This window comes from Protomyctophum bolini, assembly GCF_963924005.1.
Source record: "Protomyctophum bolini genome assembly, chromosome: 1".
Classification (NCBI taxonomy): domain Eukaryota; kingdom Metazoa; phylum Chordata; class Actinopteri; order Myctophiformes; family Myctophidae; genus Protomyctophum; species Protomyctophum bolini.
The window spans coordinates 41,015,807-41,034,551 of record NC_137862.1 but is presented as its reverse complement, the minus strand read 5'-3'; the positions used below and the strand labels follow the sequence as shown (position 1 = coordinate 41,034,551).

The 18,745-nt window shown below is 42.0% G+C and overlaps 1 protein-coding gene across 1 annotated transcript in view; it reads left to right on the top strand.

The window, feature by feature from the left end:
• The window catches only part of LOC308315110 (CUB and sushi domain-containing protein 1-like), a 694,698-nt gene that overhangs the window by 189,915 nt on the left and 486,038 nt on the right, over positions 1–18,745 (top strand). Inside the window, exon 3 of the mRNA XM_080762946.1 lies at positions 4,410–4,522. Coding sequence (XP_080619072.1) covers positions 4,410–4,522 — 113 coding nt within the window. The remainder of the gene's footprint in view (positions 1–4,409; positions 4,523–18,745) is intronic.

Here is an 18,745-nt window from a genome sequence, read left to right as displayed (position 1 = left end):
ACTCTTCGCTCTTCGTTCATCTGCAGAAAGAATGCCTCGTATCTGCTAATCTAGGGAGCTCTCCGTGGTTTTGACCAGATGCATATACAGTATACTAAGCTCTTCATTTCTGACTTCAACATGCCTCTCCTTCAAAATATGAATGAGAGAGATCATTGAGCGATATTATGGAAACGAGAGCAAGGTAAGCAAGCAAAAATATGTCTCTGTTTTACAGAGTAAAAGCGGCCATGTCTTCCCGGCACCCCGAGCTTCTATTTTGAAGGAATCAAATTACTCTTCTCTCTCTTCATCTCTCTCTCTCTCTCTCTCTCTGTTTGTCAATTGTCAGTTCAATGGGAAGGTCTGTCTGTGTGTCTCTTTCATTGTCTTTCTGTCTGTTCTGTATCTCTTTGTGTCTCTGTCTGTCTGTCTCCGTCCTCAATGACTTTGCTTTGAGTTTCCCCACCACGCTCCCAATTTATGTCCTTCCTTTTTTTCCCTTTCAGTCTCATTCTCATTCTCTCTGTCTGTCTCCGTGTGTCAGTCTCCCTCCTTCTTTCTCTGCGTACATATCTCTCTCACCCTGAAACCCCAGCTTTCTTCTGTAAGTCAGCCATTGAAATGAGAATTAGTATGAAGCCATTGTACGCAGACTCATTATCCCAGCTGCTTTGATTCCTGCTAAAAATTGAATGACGTTTGAACAGCCCCCTCAGTCCCCTATTTCCATTTCTCTTTGACCTCCCTTTGTCAAAATGTCGCTCTGTCTTCACCTCTAACTCCGGATTTTCATGTCTGTATTTTCTCCCCAAAAAGCTTGAGAGCGTATTATTTCCATTGTGGTTATTTGCGTGCAAATGTATGCGGATGTGTGTGTGACTGTGTGTGTGTGTGTGTGTGTGTGTGTGTGTGTGTGTGTGTGTGTGTGTGTGTGCGTGTGTGTGTGTGTGTGTGTGTGTGTGTGTGTGTGTGTGTGTGTGTGTGTGTGTGTGTGTGTGTGTGTGTGTGTGTGTGTGTGTGTGTGTGTGTGTGTGTGTGTGTGTGTGTGTGTGTGTGTGTGTGTGTGTGTGTGTGTGTGTGTGTGTGTGCAAGACAGCTAAAATTGGAAAGCATTTAAATAAAACAACATAATGGCTAAGTTTAACCTGCTTTTTTTGCCAAATCGTTACACAGCGGATAAAAGCATGACTTTGGATACAGATGTCCCTTGGGTCATCCTAAAACAACCTAAACTACTTTGCTTTTGCCTTCTTTCTTTTTTTACTATTTTGAAAAACATTTTTGAATAGATAAAATAGCCAATCCACAAGCTCACAACGTGTCGATGTAGATTGGCTATTTACACAATTAAAAAATGTTTGGTTTAGACATAAGGGGTTTAGCATGGATGAAAATAGAGCCCAGAGCCTTTTCTCCATAACACGTGCCTAGCGGGAACAAGAACATACCCTTTGTTCAGTATATTTTTTCAGCCGTCTCTCCTATAATCCGCTGTGGATCTTTGCTATTACTTATTGTTATTCAACTATTTTTATTTGAAGTTCATTATTAAAATATTGGAGGAATGTGACTTATTTTCATTCTGCTATAGTTCTCTGTTCTCAGAGCAGCAATGGAGTACACTTCTGTACTCCAAAGCCTAGTTGTTGTTTTTTTGCCTCTAATGTGCTCCCCGTTTGGTTCCATATAATCGACAACTACTGTGTGATGCACGTCTCCACCTACCTTTGTGTTTCACTGTTTGCATCCCACAGCCACTAACCTCATCCCCCCCTCCCGGTTTATATAAGCCTCCTCTCCCCGTCTAAGTTATATTAAGTCAAAATGGGGGTGTTTAAGCACACAACAGTGATCTGAAATCCAATGTGGACTTCTCTACTCTACCTCCACATACAGAATGATTTCCAATGGCTGCATGCGGGGGAAATCTTTAGAGTTAATTTAGCACGGAGAGTGGTGCCGAAATGGACCCGAGTGGACCTGCATATAGTTCAAATGAACACTAAGGATTTTAACTGTGTATGTTTATGTGCACATTAATCACACATGTTAACCTTAATAAGGCAGCAGCATGTCTTACTCATTTAGTATCTCGACTCTCGAAGCTCGTTCATAACCAGGGGGTATGCATAACACACTGGCCTTCTCATCTTCTTTTATTGACTTGGTCACATGAACACCATAATCTGACTCTGATTTACTTTTTCTGTAAATTATTTTAATGTCTCAGAAAGAAGGTTAACCCAGGATGGGGCATTAGCGCTTTGTGTTGTTTTATCAAACAACATGTCAAGCGATGGATTTTTGAAGCGACTGTGAAACAATTTCCAACAAAGAATAACCCCCCCCCCCCTGGAAATGTGTGCCCAGTAGAGCACAAAAGGTGTGCTCTACATTTCCATTATTATTATTATTATTATTATTATTTTGTTCTTGGGTCCTGGAACATTTAATGTTCCAGAACAGGTTAAAAACAGTTAATACAAAAACACAGTTAAAAGCAAAATCAAAACTAAGGCACAGCTTGTAGCGGAAGACAACAAAGGTCAGCCATATGCCTGCATAAACAGGTGGGTTTTGAGGTGAGTTTGGAATATGGTGAATATAGTCCATGTTTCTAATATCAGGGGGGAGGGAGTTCCAGAGGTGAGGGGCAGAGCGGCTGAAGGCTCTTGACCCCATGGTGGATACTGGACAGACGGGCTGGGAAGACTTTCAGAGTGATGGAGGAGGCAGACCTAAGAGACCAGGTGGAAATGCTGATGTGGACAAGGTCAGACCGGTATGGGGGGCGAGGTTATGAATGGCCTTGGATGTATGGAGAAGGATCTTGTAGTGGATGCGGTATTTGATGGGGAGCCAGTGGAGGGGTGATGTGACTGAGGACAGAGGTTCTGATGATGAGACGGGCAGCAGCGTTCTGGACTAGTTGGAGTTCATGGAGGAGTTTGTGGGGAGACCAAAAAGAAGGGAATTACATAGTTTATGTATAGGAATTACATAATAGTGATGTTTGCAGACACAGACAAGTAGCATATGTGATGAACAACAGATGCACTGTCGATCTCATACACATTACTTGCAAGGTTTCTTTATTTACTGTGTACATGTTACATAATAGTACAATTATTTTATTATGTCATAGTCTATTCATTCCCTGTTGAATGTTTGACTCACTTGTTCTGTGTCTGGTACGTATAATCATAATGTTGGTGTTGTTGTGAAGTACTGTATGAAAAGGCACTGAGGGAAAAGGGATACAATAAAGGATTCTAATTACTTTATTAATTACCACAGAGCAACCAGTAGTAGACAGGCTACAGTATATGGAAATAAATCCTTCTACTGAACAACTCAATTTGTAGTGTGGCATGTCTTTGGTACAAACCTACAGTAACAATGTTATAGCCTAATACTGTACATTGCAATATGCAGTATGTGCCACCCCCCCAGGGGTCAGCAACCTCTTTGACTTGAAGTGCCGTGTTTTGTTTTTTTAGCTAGTGTGCCATGTCAACATTATGTTGAATTATGGCACCGCAATTCCAACAGATGTTGATTGTCATAAAATATAACAACATTTCTTTCTTCTACCTGACTATTTTCTTTCACATCGGGACATTGTAATGAACATTATTAATAACCCACCTATCTCCCAGACTCCGTCCCCAGTCACAGTTCAGGATTTGCATGCATTTGAGAGAGTTATGTTATTTTCAAAAGAAAAATCCTCTCTCACACACTTATGCCATGAGTGTGCCTGTGATCACCCTTCACTGTGCCAATGTTGGCACCCGTGCCGAAGGTTGCCTTCCCCTGGGCTACACACTAATCTTGCGAGGATAATTCTGAACTGATTTGTTATGCAGCTTTTGCTGTAATAGATAAAGTCTGATTTGTTGATACCTTGTGCACCTTGTGTGATTGACTATAGTTCCGGTCCATGGCCACGTCCTCCACCTGCTTGGTGGAGATAATGTATAGCTTCATGGTGTTGCCTTATTGAATCACAATATGTTTTGTTGCTGTTGTTTTTTGTTTAGTTTTTTTATGTTCACTCTTCTCTTTACCTCAATATCCACGATTCCCAACCTGATAATTCTTCATCAACGGGCTATCGTGTGCTTTTACAGTAATCAACAGGCTATCGTGTGCTTTTACAGTAATCGGTTTTCCAGTTCAAACAGAGTACAGATTGTAGAATGTCAAACCGGAGAATTCCGCGTCCTAACGTTGTCAGAGTTTGCAATGGAACCTCCGTTTCCATCGCCAGTGGAGGATTTTATGTGCCATAGCACTGGCGTGTCTTTGAATGATTTATTCTATTGTCTTTCATGTTGCAGGTTCGTTGGGGTCTGCTCTCAGCAATAGTGGATCTAGTGTGTTTTTATTCAAATCCTTTTTTTTCCTGTCCATGTTTTTTCCAGGTTGTCAGGGTTCATGCTGCCCTCCCCTACAGTCAGCTCCGGATCCATACTGGCCCTGTGGTTTACCACCGACTTTGCTGTCAGCGCACAGGGCTTCAAGGCTGTATATGAAGGTAAGGGTGTGTGTGTGTTTGTGTGCGTGCGCGTGGTTGCGTGCGTGCATGCGTGTGGAGCATGCACACATTTGCGTATTATGTATGCAGGTAAGTGTTTACTACACGTAGTTCAAAACACCAGAGCAACTCTGCCAAGACTGAGGGGAATTCAAGAACTAAAACAAAGAAAAGCCATTGATCATAATATTCTCAAATAATTAAAACAGTTTTTAAACATTTAGAACTAATCCTGCCTTTAATCCCGTATCTTTTATTCATACATTTTGCGAACTCGTGCCAGTACTATTCAACGATGCATCGATCATTCTCCTGGCGTCTGCTTTCTCAGCCTCCCCGTACAAACGCTTGTTGATTACATGTTCAGAATCCTAGTTGTATAGTCTCGCGTATTTGCGTGACTGTAAAGACGAAACGGAAGTGGGGAGGAGGCTTCCCTTCCGTTTTATCGCTTACTCATGATCAGAGCTTCCGGTGCTCCAGAATGTATGACTAAAATTGCAAGAGGCAACAGTCTGTCTGCATGGCTTACGCGAGACTATACTGCATGTGACATTCTGATGAAGTTATGCAATGGGGGAGAGAGTGCTCCTAAATCGCTGCCCTCCACACCTTCCAGTCTCGCATCATGGGGTGTTGAGCTCTGCGCTGTTGTAGCTCTGCTGCCTGTCATTTGCCTATACGTACAGTACAGTTTGTCTATACGTACAGTTTGTCTATACGTACAGTTTGTCTATACGTTCAGTTTGTCTATACGTTCAGTTTGTCTATACGTTCAGTTTGTCTATACGTACAGTAGGTGCCGTGCGCCACTTTGCCCTCCTGGCTGTGCCCTGGGTTGGCTGCAGTGTTGATTTTGGGAGTAAACTTAGATTTTACCTTAGTTATCGTCTACAGTTGTTTTTCAGTCGACAAAGTAGCATTTGTGCGGGCCTCGATGATGTTATACTGGCAGATTTCACACCTGGTTGCATGCTGAAAATTGCCGATCTACAAGCTTATAACGCGTCGTCGTGTGCTTGTAGATCGGCTATTTTCGGCTCCCTAGTCCCTCCTTAACATTTTAGTCTACCGGTAGTTTCGGTCGATACGATTGTCAGTATAATTAGTCATAGTTTTAGTCATCATGGCTTAGTTTTTATTTAGTTCATACTGTAGATGAGAGGAAACGGGGCGTGATGTGGCTCCCGTCCACTGATGGCTTAAGTACATAATCCAGGACAAACCGTCTGACTCTTGTACCAGGTTGGGGGGCAGTAACGCCATAAGCCTTGTGTATCTTGATCATCATGCTTCTATGTAGGTAGTGGATCAAATGTCTTTTTGAAATCAATAAAGCACAGCACCGCTTGTTGACAGTATTGGACTGGTTCTTACAGGTCTAACTGAACATTTTGATGCATCATCTCGTTGCCTGAGCTGTCAATTTGCAGGCAGGGAGAGTGCAGGCAGGTAGATAATACCGACTGAGCCGGTGAAGAACAACAAGTAGTACTTTCAACCCAGTGGCTAATGTGCCGGGGGCAGCAAAACAGCCTAATGATCATCATGCACTCACACCAAAGTGATATACTGTTCAATCCATTGCATCAAACAAACATCACATCACAGTACCGCTGTGAATGGCATTTATATGTATAGCTGGTTTGGATAATGTTTTATCCCTGCTTCTGTAAATGTAGACTGATATGTTTGATATTTATGTTTGATAATATCAAAGTTTGACACTTTAAAGGCATATAACTTTAGCAAAATTAACATTCAAATTATATATATGAAAATAATGGAAAAATCCCGGCCCCCGCATGCATTAAAAGGACATTATGCTTGAGGGAGTCATGACGTTTCCATTACTTGAATATTCAGCCAGTTTTCAAGCAACTTGTGTTTAGACGATCCTTAGAGACTTGCTGCTATAGGCAAAACGTTTTTAGTTTTGTGTTTTTTTCCTAATAATTACGAAACAAAACAACGTCTAATAATGGTGTGGCTGCCCTGGGGATGAGTTCTTGTAATACTGGCGGAATGGCGGTTGGACCCAAGGTCGGACCCAAACAGTTCTGGGACTTACATAGGGATGAATGCATTTCTAGATGGCTTGCCCCTTAGATGCCACACCATAAAAAAGTAATAACATTTGCAATTTTAGGCCTTTAGTCTGTTGAGCTCTGAAAACGCTTTGATTTATGGCTCAATTTATGGTTGTCCAGAAATATGTCAGGATTCAATTTCTACAGTAGGCCTATGTCCAACCCTCATCTCTGTTATGGTGTACTGAATTAAAGATAATTTAACTCTGTGTAACACTAATTGAATAAATACATATATTGTTTATAATTCATATTAATATGCACACACACACACACACACACACACACACACACACACACACACACACACACACACACACACACACACACACACACACACACACACACACACACACACACACACACACACACACACAGCCTTTGAACAGGACATTTTATGTTTATTACTGACAAAGGTATGTGTTGGATTCAAGCTTGCATAACATACTACAAATGGTGTGTGTGTGTGTGTGTGTGTGTGTGTGTGTCTCCAATCAGTTCTATCCGAGGATTTTGAAATTGCTCTCCCTTACTCCCTCTTAACCCTTCTTCTCTCCGCCACCTCTCTCTTCCAGTCATCTTCCTTTTCTCTCTCTTTAATATCCCATCCTTTCTCTCCCTCGTTTTCCTCTTGCCTTTGCCGCTCTCTCTCTCTCTCTCTCTCTCTCTCTGTCCCTTTGTATAAATATAACAGGAAGATTTCTATTCTGTCCTTTTATTGCCCTGAAAAACCTGCTTCCCACCTCACTCTTTTCTCCTCTCTCCCTCACGGTGTACGCGTGTCTGGTAATAAGGCTAGTTATATTAGCAAATCTTTGCTCGTGCTTTATTGAAGCAAACCAAATGGAGCCTTGAGCCTTAACACAGGGCTGTAGCTGATAAGAGCCCCGAGGTCCATCTATAGGGAGTGAGAGGGAGAGCTGGCAGAGAGGAATGGGAAAACAGGGGTGGGGTCGAGGAAGAATCAAATGCTGCCTCTAAGTGGTGGAAAGCAAGGCCTCGCTGATAAAATGTCCGTCTGCAAACCAGCCCTGCAAGACCAGATAATCATCAATTAATTTCCCCTGAAGGAAAGTGTATAGGAAAGGAAAGCGATAGCGAGAGTGGAGAGATGCGGTGAGAAGGAGGGAGATGCCGGGAGATGGTTGTATAAATGATGCGTAGCTTGTGGAGCTAGTTCAGGCGGATACTCGATACTCGAGAAGGTCACGTGCACCCAATGTACCGGTATGTGGCTTATGTAACGCTGACGTGGACCACTGCAGCTGACAAAATTGGCGGCGTATTTAAACTCACCTCATTCCACTGTCTTCCGTCTCGTCTCATTGTCACATATACTGTATAGTAACTGTACTGCAGTTTGGCAGTGGTGTAATGTAACTAAAGTACTTACAGTATAAGTACAATGTTGAGGTATTTGTTTTACTTTGCTTGATTATTTTCAATTGACAGTACTTACTTGTACATCTAAGGGGCAAATATTGTACTTTTACTCCACTACATTCATTTAAAAACATTAGTTACTTTGTAGATAGTTAAAAAAAAAATATATATATATATATATATATATATATATACATATACTGTATGCATGCCAGCACATCGGGAGCAATTTGGGGTTCAGTGTCTTGCTCAAGGACACTTCGACATGTAGACAGGAGGAGCCGGGATTCGAACCGCTGACCCATGGATCATTGGGCGACCTGAGCCCATCGCACACCGTCTGCGACCGTCTGCGGCTCGGCGCGTTGCGCCGCCTGGAAAATAGAACTGTGTTCTATCGGCGCGCCGGGCGGCGCGGCGGACGGAGCCGGTGTGCGATAGGTTCATTGGAAATAATGTGTCCGAAATAATGTGTCGCGCGGCGGACACAGCCGGTGTGTGGTGGGCTCTGCTCTACCTCCTGAAAGTAGCCAATCTACAAGCTCACAATGTGCCGCAATGTGACGCACTGTGAGCTTGTAGATCTGCTATTTTCAAAAGATGTTCATGCATTTGAAAACTTGAAATAGGGCATTCTGCATACATGAGTACTTTCTACTTTTCTAACTTAAATTACATTTTGGTATCAATACTTTTGTACTTTTATTCAAGTACATTTTTAATTCAGGACTTTTACTTGTAAAGGTGTAGTTCTACATCATGCAAATAATAGTATGCATTCATAATATTTCTTAAGTAAAACATGAGTGAGCAGATTGGCTGGTGTATACTAGGTCTTCAGTGCATCCACCGCCACCTCAGCACCACCAGTAGGCTCCCCCCTTGAGGGTTCTGTTTTCCCCTGGGGGCCTTTGTTATATATATCTCCCTTCTCCTATAGTTTTCTTCTAATTGTGCTGAGCAAGGAAGGAGCCATACGCATGTAGCAGACCATGAATACCATATCCATATAATATTCAAACAGCAAAGGGGGCAAACCTTTGGAACTCTTTGCCCACGGTTCTACAACTAGAGACGGATGCATGGTAATGTCTTTCACAAACAGGACTCAAACTATGGTGGAAATCAAATCAACTGTGCTCACATGTATAGTTTCTGACTGGTTACCTGAATGTTTAAGTACTTTTGTTTTGTATGATTTTGATGTAAAATATTACTAGTATATATATTTTTAGACTAAAGTGTTATCGAATTATTAGAAAGGTCTCCTGTAGACGGGTGTTAACGTTGAGAACATGTGTCTGGGTGTCCTGGCAGGCTGGCATCCCAGAACCACCTCCTTCTGCATAATGCCTAGCAGGATTAATTGGAAGACCAGAGCTGGGATTTTTCCTCTTCATCCAGAACCCAAAGGCTATACTCCACTCTCTCTGCCACTACCCTTCACGTTTCCTTTATGGCCAGGCACAGGGCTTAATTGTCGGCTGATGCCCAGGTGTGATGTTGCCACAAATCCCCCAACCAAGGGAATGTGAGCTTCACAAAGTGCACCCTGTGCTGAGAGAAGCACATTTCAGATTTTCAGATTGTTGTTGAAGGGGTAGCCCCTTGAGGTGCAGCATCTCATTTTCAAGGGGCGCCCACGAAACATAAATAGGATAAAACATACAGTATACAGATAATATACAGATACATACATTATATCCTGTACACAGACAGATTGCTCACCCTCTCGCACCCACCCCACCAACCACCACATCACCAGCTGTTTCCTTGTGGGGGTCTTTATTTGTGTAATAATATGTGGTTTTAGATATTTTAGATTTTAGCAGAGTCATGGACACTGGGTGTACTTACTTCCTATACAAGGAGGAACAGTGCACCAAAGCATTGTCGGAGTTGTAGTCCAGGAAGGAAGTGAGACCAGTGTCCATGACATTTAGCTCACTGCTAAAATCTAAAATATCTAAAACCACAAATCACACACATAAAGACCCCCAGGAAAGTGTTCTAAATCTTCTAAACGTCATTAACATAAATATTCTTTTGCAAAAAGGGTGAAGTGTGGGAAGTGGGAACCGAGGAAAGAAGACAAATACATCAGTGTAAATGTCATTGCATTGGTATTGCATTGGTACATGTCAGTTTAGAAGCATAAACAAGTTGAATAAAGATGTGAATGTAGGGAAGTCCTAAAGCCACTGAAGGATGAAATCCATGTAAGAGATAGAGGAAGATTATTCCAATCAAATGGGGCGTTGTAGCAGAAAGACCTCCAACCAACCTCATTAAGGAGTTCTGGTATTTTAAAGTAAGGGTATTGCAGATGTCCGAACCAAGTGGATATGACAAAGTAGACTGGGCCAAGTACTGCTTTAGGTAAGAATCGCACCTAAAATAAACACATTTATAAATGAAGAGAAACCAATGTAATTGCCTTCTTGATTTACGTTGCAAGCTGCAGCCAATAGAGCGAGTTGACCATGGTGTGATGAGTTCTACATGGACATCTCAATACAAACCTGTTTTTTTCCTAACAAAAAGCAATTGACAGATCTGGGTTGGTTATTCTGGGTGGCAAGGCACTGATGGTTAGCTCTTCTGCTTTCCCTGCCAACTGCCAAGCACTTGATTTGTGTCTCCACTCTCCAGTCTTTGGGAGAGGCTGCACTTTACACCCAGCGAGGCTGTGTCTATATCTGGTGTTGAACATACATAGGATAGGGGACATATAATAGACTTTTGGGGACAATGAAATAACTTATGGTCGATTTATAATAGACGGTCTCAGCATCCGCCACACGTTGTGAGCTTGAGATCGCTGTTTTCGACACATGACACCATCATACTTATATGAGCAAAAACAAACCATATACATATAGCAGTCCGGGACTGCCTTCTTTGCTGAGCCTGGGAGTCGATGGTCGCTGATGGGGTGTTTGTTTTACAATTTTACTAATTTACTAATTGAGTCCCTGTTCACGTCCTTCCAGATTATGTTCACTTTTCCTGTTTGGCAACACAGCCTTGGCACACCTATACTCGACTCTTGTCGAGTGACTTTGGACACAAAGATCAGCTTTAAAAATCAATTTTAAGCTTTATTCAATCATTGGAGCAAACAATAGGCGTTTCGTTGATGTTTGGCAGATGCTAGGCAGTTACGATACATGTATTTGAGAGGTCTTTTGTGTCTATACTGCTGTTGGCTTGTTCAGCAAACTATACGAGCACCAGAAGTGTATCACTTACAATCTGTGATGTTCATGGTCTTTACTTTCATAATGGCATGCTATCTATCTTACATGCATCATTCCATCGTTACCGACTCTGTGCTCTACAGCCGAGCACCGGTCTGGTTTTGTGCATTGTATCTTTCAATGTGTTATGTATACGTTTTGGGGAGCTGTTTTTATTGACGAAAATATAATTCATTCCAAATTCATAATATAGCCTGTACAGTGTGTGTGTATGGTATATGATATTTTATATAGTGTATAATATGTTTTATTTAAATATCTGACAAACAATTCAAGGCCACATACAGTTGCATTTACATCATTGTGGTAAGATGAATGACTCTGTCTTTAACCAGTTAGCATTAATCGCTCAGCGTGAACAAGCTGATGAGGCTGCATGGGAGGAGTGAGTGCTGGCCTCTCCTGATTGTGTGTGCATGCGTGCACACGTGCCTGTTCTTTTCACTGCTAAGCTCAAGAAACACCAACATCAAAGCCCCTTTTGTGTGTACGCACGCACGCACGCAAGCACGCATGCACACACGCACGCACACACGCACGCACGCACGCACGCACGCACGCACGCTATGGCGCTCGATCCGTGTCACGGCGAACACACACACACACACACACACACACACACACACACACACACACACACACATACACACACACAGGCAGTATGGTTTAATCTTTAAGTATAAGGTTTCTGGTCCCTAGGTACAGTTTCCTCTCCTGTTAAGGGATTTCTGTGAAAAACACAACTTGGAAACATTTTAAAGTGACACATTCTCTCTCTCTTTCTCTCTCTCTCTCTCTCGTGCGTGTGCGCGCGTGCACACACACACGCACACACACACACACACACACACACACACACACACACACACACACACACACACACACACACACACACACACTCCTCTCATCTAACTGCCTTTGTTATTTTTTTATTGCTTTCCCACAATGTTCCCTATCCAATCAATATGTGTGTGTGTGTGTGTGTGTGTGTGTGTGTGTGTGTGTGTGTGTGTGTGTGTATGTGTGTGTGTATGTGTGTGTGTGTGTGTGTGTGTGTGTGTGTGTGTGTGTGTGTGTGTGTGTGTGTGAGTACGTGAGTGTGTGTGAGCAAGCACATGCTGTGCATAGTGTGTATGTCTGGCACTGTGCTCGCTGGTTTGCGTGCGTGTGCACTCTTAAGCAGTGTGGTTCTTTGTGCCAACATCACGCTGTTACAGCATTACATACCATGGTGCTTGCACTGTATGTCCTGTTACATTACATCACAGCATGGCTGTGGCATCCTGCGTGTGTGTGTGAGATGTATGTGTGTGAAATTGTTTTGCTGTAGGCATCTCTCTCGCTCTCTCTCTGGTATATTATGGTACTGTAGGCCTATAGAATCCATTAGAAACAGTTCGACAGCAGGTTTGAAATCTCGCTGACGTGACTTACTGTTTACTAGACCCTCTGTATCAAAGGCCCTCTGGTCACCCTCCGATGCAATGGATTTGATGCGTCAAAAACATGCACGCATGCAGGCCTCATTGCTTGCGGACTGTTGAAACGTCGGATACCGTGCAAATGATGTGGTTTCATTCGTATACACTCTCTGAGTTACAAATGGATACACAGGATCACGGAGGATTGTATGGCGTGGGCTTACAGTATACCCATCCAGTGTCCCGGTGCTGCTGAACAACTGGGATTCCCTTTGTTGTCTTTTATCACACCAATTTGTGTCACTCTATCTCAGAGGGATGCAAAACAACGGCTGCCAAACGTATACGGCTGCCGATGGGAGCTGTGACATCACCGCCGCCCGCCATTCTGTTGTTATTTAACCGTGAATGACATATCACAAACAAACAATGACTTGGACTTCTGGCATCGAGATGGGTTTAACGGCGCAGCTCATAGGAGTCAAAAGTCAAAATGCACGATAATTGAAATTTGTAGCCGGCAATTTAGCCGGCAATTGTAAACAACCTGCGACTTTTATTACATTTTGATTCCCTGTAACACAGTGCACAATGCCTCCATTGATTTTGTCCCAGACTTATACTCAGATTGATTTGTCAAGGTTTCCAAAACCATGTGATGTGTTTACATTGCAATTTAGTGCCGCATAATGTACAAAATGAATCAATTTCTTACCAGATAAGACCTTTGCAAATTAAATTTGTGTGATTGTCCCTGCATCCATTTTATAGCAAAAAGCAGCTCAATCATTTGAATTAATTCAATCAATAACTTTGGTTATTATAATGAATAAATCCCCCATACTGTCTGAAAGGTGTGCTATTATAAGAATATTCATATATAGTCGAGACAATGTAACATTATGTTCATTGATGGAGATACACACTGGAAAACGTAAAGTTTACAGGTTTGCTGCGGAATCCGCTAAACCCGTCTTTTTTCCCATTGTCTTTCCCTACCGAATCCGCTAAATCCACCTTTTATGTTTAATTTACTTAATTTACAAGTCTACATCATAATGTAGAATTATTTTTGATCAATGGGTTGGGTCTGAGAGGCTAAATCCCATCAAATGGTGGTCCGTGGCTCAAACGCTGAAAGAATAATGGGCCTTGATATGCAAAAGGTTGAAGACCACTGGTGTAGAGGGAATAAAAAGAAGCAGACCAATTATAGACCCCTGGGGAACCCCCGGTCAGCTACGTATAGGGTTTAGTGGTTGATCCATTCCACACACTCTTCTTCTAAACGGTCTCTGTGTTTTGATTGATTGATTCGTTTTTAGACATAAATGTAAAAACAGCAACAGTGAAGTACAGTCAAACACTCAGTCCAAAAGGAATAGCACTGAAAAAATGTCCTTGCGGTCTTGTTTCTTTTTAGGTGCCATGCAATCAATTCATAGACATGACATGAAGACAATTCAATATCATCACAGGGAAAACAAAGACAAACTGCAGAGTGGGGAAGAAAGGAAGTGGGTGCATCAACTGTTTAAGGGAGAAGTGATTATTTCCTCTCCCTTCTGCCTGCTGAAAGGTGCATTTTCAGGCCTGTACCTCTTTTGGTGTTTTAAGCATTACTGTATGTTATGCTTTAGCTATTGAAAAATAGCAGATCTACAAGCTCATATAAGCGTGGCACAGAGTGCCACGCTTATATGAAAAAAGAAAAATTATATTCTTTCAGAGTGAACGTTTCTAACTCAAATCTTTGCTTCTTCATTAAAAAATGTTTTAAGGAAGAAGTGATCATTTCCTCTTTTTTTTAATGCAAGTGATCTGCATGTTTTGAGGGAGGGGGTCAGGGCATTCCACACTTGGGTGGCAGTGCTGTAGAAGGAGAATTTTTCCCATACTTGTTTTGAAAGTGGGTGGTACCAGATTGTTGTTCTCGCTCCCTCTAGTATTGTGGCTGTGGGTGTCGCTCACGTTTTTGAGGTGTACAGTATGATTTATGAAGGCAATCACTTCTTGAGCTCATGTAGTGAAAGCTGAAATGAGCAACTCCAGAAAGGACATGATGATATCAATCAATTCAATGTTCAGGTCAGGATCTGAAGGTTTCCTATAGAGTTGAAAAGGGGAAGTTGAAGAATGTCACTGATTGAGTTTTTGTCGGAGAGGATCCAACGCTTGCTATATTGATTGGCTGAGCACGGAATGTGATGTATGATGATGTGACTCACTTCACGAGAGTGTGATCTTTATTGGTAAAAATGCATACAATATGTATGTGAATTTGGAGAATCTACATAGCCTTAGTACTGTCTTTTTGTGCCCATCGTTATAAATACTTGTTACTGTGGTAATTATTTATTATTATTATTAATTATTATATGATCCGGTTGAATATGGTTGATTTTTCCATCATATTGTGATCATTGCTAATTATGTGACCCCTCCCAGTATTTTCAACCACAAGTCGGCTCTAATGAAACTTCACAATAGACCAAAATACCTTTCTTTTTTTTGTGGTTTTCGTTTTTTAGCCACATTAACACAGTTGGAATATTAAAGAATGTTTTTATTCCATCAGAAAGTCGTTTTAGTGTCATTAAGTCGTTAAATTATATTGCAAAAATGTCTCTATAATTACAGATTATTTGTGTATTTTGGGGGTGTGAACATTCCCGTATTTACATAGAGCTTGGCCATACCTATGTATTGTTCTCCAGTCCTTCTTATTAAACAGTAGATGTGAAACATACCTATGGCAGGAGCAACGTTTAATCTAAAAAACATCTTTGGGGGTATTCCTTATCCAGGCATTATCTCGCAGCAATAGTGGGCAGTGGGTATATTGATTAAACTGCATGTATTCAGACAGAAAATATTATCCTTTTGATAAGCTAATCATTGAGACGAATGAATATTAATTGGGTTGGAATGAATATCATATGATGGGAATATCTTTGATGTAATAGGATTGAGTGAAAATAGCATATTATGCAACAGGCACAGAAACACAAACATGAATCTCTACAAAACACACACATACTTTACACATGTGCGCACGCACGCACGCACGCACGCACCCGCACGCACGCACGAACGCACACACACACCCACACACGCGTCCACACACAAAATTATATTGTGTGTGTATGTACATCAAAGTATTTATATGCACTGTAACATCCATGTTAATAGTGACAACTCCTTTAGGACTGCAATTCATATAATTCAGTTTGTAACTAAAACACGGACAATGAATGCTGCAGGCGCATGCTGCAGCATTGGTTCTAGAGCTGCAGCATGCTGCAGCTCTAGAACCAATGCTGCAGCTCTAGAACCAATGCTGCAGTTCTAGAACCAATGCTGCAGCATGCTGCAGTCAATTCCCACCATGTAGAGAATGTCTATTTCTCCATGCCCTCCGTGCCAATTACCAGACTAGAATATGGCGATGCTCTCTGCAGACAGATCCCATAGATGTTGGAGAGTTAGCAGTTCAGTGGATGCACACAGCCCCTGCACCAGATTGTAGTGCATTCAGTGGATGCACACAGCCCCTGCACCAGATGTAGTCCTTGAGTTTTTGGCCTGTAAATGTGCACAAGTATGCAAGCTTCCTAACTGCAGTTGTCTCAGCAATGGTTTGAGATGTACAGACCTCTGCAAACTCCAGAACTGTACAAGCCAAGCACCTGAGGAAGATTCAATGCCTACAGTTGAACAGGACAGTTCTGATGAGGAAGAGGTTCCATAGTTCATTACAGCCATTGACATATAGACGTAATTTAGTGTTTTCAGTGTTTTACGCTCTTCCACAACCTGTGCAACTTTAATCTACGGCTTCCGAGTCAGAGGTAGACAGGAGAAAATGCAATCAAAACCAATCCAAGACATGTGTAGTATTATAGGACATTTTTGATCCAAAATTACCTTGACATTGACCTTTGACACATGACCCTGAACTTGAATTACTTCAGTCACCTCTTAAATCAACTCAGCACCCCAGAAAATGTATACTTTGATGTCAGAATCATCCAAATCGCTCCATTAGTCGTTGAGTTATGCCTTTAACTATACAATTATTTTCATCATATATCAGATATAAGGGCCAAAAACAAGTAATCAGCTGCCATTTTGACATTGCTATCACATCATTTCATAAACTACAGACATGTAGCAATACAAAAAGCACATTGTCGCTTTGTCCCTTTTTATGGCAACGATATCCGATAATAAGGCCTCTGGCCTATAAGGACTAATAGTGGATTTTCCCGGTATGGCTACAAGAAGTATAATTCAGCATGTCTGTTGTTCTAATATGATGTTGGTCATGCCCATCCATGGTACAAACATCAGAAATGTGCATAAAAGTGAATCATTTTGGAGTTTAGAGGACAATGAATTCTATGGTTTTGCATAATCAGATATACCCCTAAAATCATATTCAGCTGCCCTTCTGAAACTGCTATCACACCAATTAGCACTCCTGGATTTCAGATGAACAAAATGATACCACATTATGTCTTGTCCCTTTTTAGGGCAACGATATCTCACCCGGCCTACGGACAAATTCCCCGCTTTTGACGTACCGGTAGATCTACACTGTACATCATTACAAATAGTCTGGCCCCTCGCCATTGGCGTAGATCTACAGCAAATAGTCTTTGGTTACAGATATCTCGCTCATTATAGGAAGTGTTTCATGACTCTGGGACCAAGCTGAACCAAATAATAACGATATTATAAAGGGTGGAGAAAAAATAAAATGTGTCTGCTATCAATGAAACCTCTACTGTATTAGCTTGATATTGATCTCATATCACACACAGCCCGTATCATTACTGCTGTGCGTTTATTCCAGATGTGATAGGAATGATTTTCACAGCAAGCACATCGAATCATTAAACGAAGTGCAGACTAGTGAAATTGCCAACTAGGAAAATCAACTTCTGTCAGATATTGGAATGGTCTTTCTTTCTCTCTCGTGCGTGCGTGCGTGCTTGCGTGCCTGCGTGCGTACGTGCGTGCGATATAGTGACAGGGGGTAATCAGAGAGGGATGAGAGACGAGTAGAGTGCAAAGTAAGGATGGGACAGTATTTCATTCCACCATTTGGACATATTGACTTAAACACCATGGGAGGCTCTACGTGCGTGCGTGTGTGCGTGCGCCGCGGTGCGCATATGTGTCACATAAGGCTCTTGTTATTGAAACTAGCAGTAGTCAGCTTTATTGATCTAAAAAAGCAATGTCAACTATCCTGTAGTGTGTGTGTGTGTGTGTGTGTGTGTGTGTGTGTGTGTGTGTGTGTGTGTGTGTGTGTGTGTGTGTGTGTGTGTGTGTGTGTGTGTGTGTGTGTGTGTGTGTGTGTGTGTGTGTGTGTGTGTGTGTGTGTGTGTGTGTGTGTGTGTGTGTAAACAAAAACAGAGGACTATTACATGCTTTGATGATGTGAACACTCATGCACGTGCATGCTCTCTCTCTCTCTCTCTCTCTCTCTCTCTCTCTCTCTCTCTCTCTCTCTCTCTCTCTCTCTCTCTCTCACACACACACACACTCACTTACACACTTACACACTTGGGATGAGGGTTTAATCAACTTCCCATGGTGTAGTAAAGTCAATATGACCTCTTAGTAGATTGGACTTGGTGCTCTCTCTCTCTCTCTCTCTCTCATATTCTGCAACGCTCTCTCTTCCTCTGTCCACTTGTACTCCTATCCTACTCATCTCCTGCCCTCTTTAGTGCCATTCATTAACCCTTTGCCAACAAGGCAATAGACTAACACACAAACACATAGATGACCATTTGTACTTCCGTAAAGTCTGGAGGGGTAGGCGGAATGAGGGTCAGAGGGCCTTCCAAGCTCTGCAGACTCTCCTACTGCACGTTCACAGCTCTGTTTCATACACAATAATTCCGTCTACTGTACTAGGAAATTGCATTCATCCGATGGATGAATTGAAATGATACTTTTTCATTTGTGTAACGTGCAATTGACTTGAGTATCCGAAAAGCGCTCCATATAGTGTCGATAATTGAATGAAATAACGTCTTTGGCTATTTCTCTCAG